The sequence below is a fragment of the Histoplasma capsulatum genome, genomic scaffold, assembly GCF_000149585.1.
Source record: "Histoplasma capsulatum NAm1 scaffold_5 genomic scaffold, whole genome shotgun sequence".
NCBI classification, from domain to species: domain Eukaryota; kingdom Fungi; phylum Ascomycota; class Eurotiomycetes; order Onygenales; family Ajellomycetaceae; genus Histoplasma; species Histoplasma mississippiense.
The window spans coordinates 155,620-161,588 of NW_001813978.1; the positions used below are offsets into that span (position 1 = coordinate 155,620).

Sequence of the window (5,969 nt, forward strand, 5' to 3'; positions counted from 1 at the left end):
ATGACATCTGCATCGCCATGGGAAAAGCTAATCCTCCGCCCTGCGCTCACAACAGCGGCTGAGACTCCGCCGCCAACAGCAATCCCTGTATTTCTATACGGCACTGCTTGGAAGAAGGAGCAGACAGGATATTTCGTCTACCAGGCTCTTGCTTCTGGGTTTAAAGGCATAGACACTGCTGCGCAACCGAAACATTATCGAGAAGATCTTGCTGGAGCGGGATTGCGGAGAGCGTTGGCAGACGACAGGGTGAAGAGGGAGGAACTTTTTGTATGTGAAATCTCGGATTTTTTTTTGGACTCCATGTGCCACACTATATTCTTCGGGTGCTCGAGGACTGATGATAGTATCGTGGCCGGCTTGTTGCAGGTACAAACGAAATTCACTCCAATCGCCAGTCAAGACCCCTCTTCTGCTCCCTATGACCCCTCCGCTCCAATTGCAGCCCAGATCCACTCCTCCATCAAATCATCACTGGCAAACCTCCGCCCACTGGACGATATAAGTTCAGAAAGGGAAACGTACCTCGACGCACTAATATTGCACAGCCCTCTCCCAACCATCAGTGAGACACTCGAAGCCTGGGAAATCCTAGAAGAATACGTCCCTCACAGAATACGAAATCTCGGAATCTCAAACTGCGACCTCTCCCTCCTCAGGGCCCTTTGCAGGTCGGCAAAGGTGAAGCCCGCTGTGGTTCAGAATCGATTTTACCCGGTATCAAGGTTTGACATTAGTCTCCGCCAGTTCTGCCACGAGAACTCCATCATATACCAGGCCTTCTGGACGCTGACTGCAAACTCGGAGCTGGTCAGGTCAACTGAGGTCGGGATGTTGAGCCAACAGGTTCACATCACTCGGCAGGCCGCGCTGTACTGTTTGGTGCTAGGTCTGGAGGGTACGGTCATACTCAACGGGACGAAAAATGAAGGCCGAATGCTGGGTGATCTTACTGCGCCCAAGGCCGTGGAAGAGTTTGCTACGAAATACCCTGAACAGTGGGATACACTACTTGGTGGGTTTAAGAAGAGGATTGGTGAGATAAGATAATGGTAATCATGATGGATGACGGATGATAAACAAGAAAACAAAGAGGTCAAGAAGACAGGAGAAACCAAAAGGAGCAATATGGCGGCCTGGAACCCTGATGATGGCGCTCGCTGGGAGAATAATATGGTATGATTTTTATTACCTTTGTGACTGGCTCCATTGTGTTGCGCATGAGACAGAGCTAAGTGTATTGCAATAGGGGGTTAACCAATTGCATACAATTCTATTGATTCACTTGAGACAAAGAGCTTGTCTTGCACTTCAACATGCCATACTTGTTGAATGTGTTCTCTATCTCTCATCTCAAAACCTCACTTAGTGCTTGTAGTGTAATGAGATGGACAACCCAGACAGAAACTCAGTATGAACAGAAGTGAGACTTGCTATCACATTTAATTGCACTGATGACTTGCAATCTTATTTGTTGATCTTGTGTGTTGTCTTTTAAACTTCTCTCTGATGTATTAAGAAGAATGTACCATATATAATTTTTGATGTGTGCACAAGCCTGCAAACTAGTTTAACAATATCATTGACTTTCATATTTTTTCCAAGAAGAGAAACACTCAAATACTGGGCCAGACATGATGATGCATAATGGCATCGACTTCAACATTTAACAGAAGAAAGGAGATTGTTTATACAGGAGTATTAGACATTGTAAACATAGTCTATGACATCACATGGCACCTATTTTCCGCCGTGTCTTGGCGTGTTTGTTCTGTTGGCTCAGCCCTTCCCGAGATATCGCTTCAGGCTAGGTGCAACTTAAAAGTCGCGAAGCAGCAACCACAAGCAGCGTCATGTAACGCTATCTTCCTCAACATCAACATCAACATCTTGTCCATCTTGTCCATCCCCGCCTACAATCCCATCCTTACATCTTGCGGTATCAACTGCTCTGGTGTCTTATTGCACTCCTTCGTCCGCTGGCGGATATCCCGCCCCCATCTAATCCTTCAACTATCCATCCAATCCACACAGCTAGGCTAGTGGTGGCGTGATGAAAAAGTGACAACCCCCCTCCCCCATCTCCTCCATCCATCTGTTCGACAGAATTGCAATCTCATTGTGAATCCCATTGCCTTCTATCATTGCCTTGTTGGTTGTTGACCGGAGTTGGCAGTATTCTTCCCACATTTACTGCCCGAAAACCTCATATTGTCGAGTCACGACGGACGCCATAATCCACACCCCTTTCCCGAAACGCACACGCAGATATCAAAATCCCGATCCTCTGAATCCTTATTCGACATATCACTATTCATCTCTTCTAGGCTCAATTCTTTTTCCCCGTCCGATTCCCCTTTCCACGCGGTCTAGCTGCCTGTTTTCCTCGCCCGTACTTCCCCGTTATCTAGTACATGTTGGGAATGACGTCGCCAGATGTCTCTCGAAAGAGACCAGCGCCAGGCGCCTCTCCCATCGCCCGTCAACACATAGGCCCAGCAGACCTCCAACTATCCAACGACCAGTTCGTACAATGGGCGCAGTCCAGCCCCACTCATTCAGAACCCCCTGCTGCTCTCGGCGGATCCCAGCAATACTCCTCCGCCGTGCCGAAACCAGTCGATGTCGACTCCTTGCAGGCATCAAACCAACTCACGCGGCGGCCAGGCAACCAGCTAGTTAGTCGAGCACAATTACATGACCAGAATGCGATTTCATTGATGGACCCAACCAGACCAAGAACAGATAGCAGAGGAGATCCTGACACGGAGACAGAAGCAGAGCTGGCCAAACGAGCGCTCCTGGCCAAAAAGGACGCGCAGGCAAAGAGGAAACAGATTCCGCCATTCGTACAGAAGCTGAGCAGGTATGCTGTTCGACATATGTATTTTGTCCTTGTTTTACGCACCCGCAACGAGGAATAACGCGTCTGATGATGTCTTTCTCTAAAAACAGTTTTCTCGACGAGTCAAAGAATACCGATCTAATACGATGGTCTGAAGATGGGAATTCATTTATTGTGCTGGACGAAGATGAATTCGCCAAAACGCTAATTCCAGAGCTTTTCAAACACAACAACTACGCCTCATTCGTTCGTCAACTGAACATGTACGGTTTTCATAAAAAAGTTGGGCTAACTGACAATTCGATGCGGGCTAGCGAACGTAAAAATAAGAGTCCCAGCGAATATTCGAATCCTTATTTCAGGCGTGGTCACCCTGACCTCCTTTGGCTCATACAGAAGCCCAAGAATGTATCTGCCCATGGCCGAGGGTCTGCCAAAGGTGGACAACGTGTGAAGAACGACGGTGACGGAGATGACGGAGATAATGAGGACTTTGGAGACGAAGGAGGTGGTGCCCAACATGAGCGGTCAAGGTTTCGTGGACAACTCTCCATCGGTGCTGGGGAGGGCATACTGGCAAATGAACAATTAGCCAATGTATACCGTGAGCTTCAGAATATTCGTCAACAACAGCAAATAATATCCTCGACTATCGGCAAATTGCGACGAGAGCACGAACAGCTCTATGGACAGGCAGCCACATTCCAGGAACAGCACACCCGCCACGAAAATTCTATCAACGCCATACTCACATTCCTGGCCACGGTGTATAATCGAAGTTTACAGGGTCATGAAGGAATCCAGGGAATTGTTAACTCCTTTGCTGGAGCCATACCCCAAGACACAACTCAGAGGAACATTGTCGACATGAACGATTATATCGGAGGTATAAATGTAGATCCTTCTGGTCAGCGGCCTTTTAAGAAACAGCAATTGCTGCTGAAGGCGCCTCCAGTTAGTGACCGAGATGTACAGCCGTTGCAAGGCAACGCAATAAGTCCTTCCTCGACTGCCAGTCCTTACGATACATCTCTAAGTCACAGACGACTATCCGAGCACAAGAACAGCACGGCGTCTGGGAACATCGAAGAGCCGTTTGGCAGTCCCCACAATTCAGCTTCCCAGGCACCAATCCCAAACCGACAAGAGCAGCAACTCCCTGTACAGCACCAGCGAACGCCATCGTCCCAATCTGCTCAGCAAGGTCAATCCGCGCCTAACTTACCCGAGAGAGACATCATGTCTGCTATCCAGAACTCGAACGCGAGGAATAATCCATCGTCCAACTTATCTGATTTTCCCAGAATGCTCTCCTCGTTTGAAACTTCTGGTGGAAATTCTCCCCTTACTGCGTCACAGCGAGCTGATGTGCTGCGCCTGATTGCCAACCAAAACCATGCCTCCGATCCAACTACTACAGCGTCACCGAACAATGCGCTCATCACACCAAATCCGCCACCGATGCCAGCAGGCTACCCTACCCGCCTTGCCAGCACGCGAGCGGAAATCGACAACCTCGTGAAAATGCAGGCAGAGCAAGACCGCTCCGTTCAGAATCTCACGAGCCTTCTACAGCCTTTGAGCCCTAACGGATCAATCCCAGGCCTTGATGAAAACAGCCTGAATTCAGGGGTGCCACCTCCGCCCCTGGACCTGGATCAGATTTTTAACAGTGACTATTTCTCTGACATCCCGGGCATGGATAAAAATGGCGACCTATCTGGGCTCAACGACGATCTTCAAACGGGCGAAGGAAAGGAGTCTGATAACAACGCCACAAACCATACCCCCACTGCCAGTGATACTCACGCTAGCGATCTATTCGATTTCGACGGGCTCCCGCCGGTCACGACCAGCGATGTATTCCGTACCTCCAATGCGCCCGTTCATACACTTCCGGTGTCAGGAGCGCCTGGATACTTTGACGGGTATATCGGTATCAACCACGGCAGTAGCGGTAGTGAGACTCTTGACACTTCAGGGCTGGGTGATGGATCCGGCACACTTAATTTCGGTGGTGCAAGAAGCGGCGGATCTGATGGGTCTCGCATCACTGAGGCGTTTTCGAGCAGTGAGTGTCGATGAGAGCTTGCAAAGGGGCTCGAGGGGACGAGTAGTGCTAATGCTAGAGCAAACGTATCTTCATCAAACAAGAGACGGAAGAAAAGTAAGTAGTGTTGTTCTGCACCGACGGTGGCGCACCAAAATTCGGTGAAAGGTGAAAAATCGTGTTGATTGATTTTTACCCATGGGGAGAAGACAAAAGATATAGCTACCAATCTTAGCTTGTTTTCCTTCGTCCTGGTGTGGCGATGGTCCTTGGGATTTGGTCTGGTAATTTAATCCCCTTTCTATCTGATAACTTTTCATTTCCCCTTTGCTAGTTTTGATATTTTTATTTTATTTTATTTTCCTCTTTTTGGTTTCTGGTGTTTCCTCTTGGGGCTAGAGAGACAGAGAGTCACGCACGAATGGGCGTTTGAACAAAAGGGAATCTCTCTTTTTCTGTGTGCTTCATTTTCTACTTACTTCCTTTCTCGTCGGAAGCTCTCATAGGGCAATACAAAAAATATTGGGCATTTTGCTTCGAGGGTTCGGGCGTATTTCAAATGCTGGTATCATGATTGCTCATGTTTGTCCGTGTGTGCACATGTGTGTATGTATCTATTTAATCCCAATCGTAGCCTATTATTTACACAGATGTGATTACCGTTGCTTCACTTCATGGACAGGAGGGATATCACTCAACACGGCTCAACACAACACACCACAACACACCACAGCAGCGCAATCCCTTTTCAGACATTCAGAATGCCAAACCAGCCACCGCCTTTGCTGAGCTGGGATGTTCTATCTGATGTTCTATCTGCTGTCCGATATACTCTTTACTTACCTCGCTTCCGGTGGTTGATCTTGCCCGTATATATATATATAAATACCCCTTTTTCCCCAGCCTGTTTCTGCTCTCTTTCTTTCTTTCTCTCTCTCTCTCTCCATTTCCCCACCGCTTGATTTTGACGTGGTGTTTTGCTTCTATCTTCTCAACCACCTTTTGACCTCTTGTTTCTATATTTTCTCTATTTAGGTAGCCTCGAGCTCATCTCTATCCTCCTCTGTTCTCACA

At 48.1% G+C, this 5,969-nt stretch overlaps 2 protein-coding genes across 2 annotated transcripts; both read left to right on the forward strand.

Moving 5' to 3' along the window:
* On the forward strand, positions 1 to 1,050 carry HCAG_04906 (conserved hypothetical protein; the record flags this gene model as incomplete). The annotated part of the gene is made up of 2 exons (XM_001539389.1): positions 1 to 270; positions 370 to 1,050. The coding sequence occupies 2 exons, from the start codon at positions 1 to 3 to the stop codon at positions 1,048 to 1,050; spliced, it is 951 nt and encodes a 316-aa protein (XP_001539439.1).
* Positions 1,051 to 2,423: 1,373 nt separating this feature from the next.
* HCAG_04907 (hypothetical protein) lies at positions 2,424 to 4,930 on the forward strand (the record flags this gene model as incomplete). The annotated part of the gene is made up of 3 exons (XM_001539390.1): positions 2,424 to 2,866; positions 2,956 to 3,091; positions 3,176 to 4,930. 3 exons carry the CDS (start codon positions 2,424 to 2,426, stop codon positions 4,928 to 4,930), a joined length of 2,334 nt encoding a protein of 777 aa, XP_001539440.1.
* Positions 4,931 to 5,969: the final 1,039 nt, after the last annotated feature.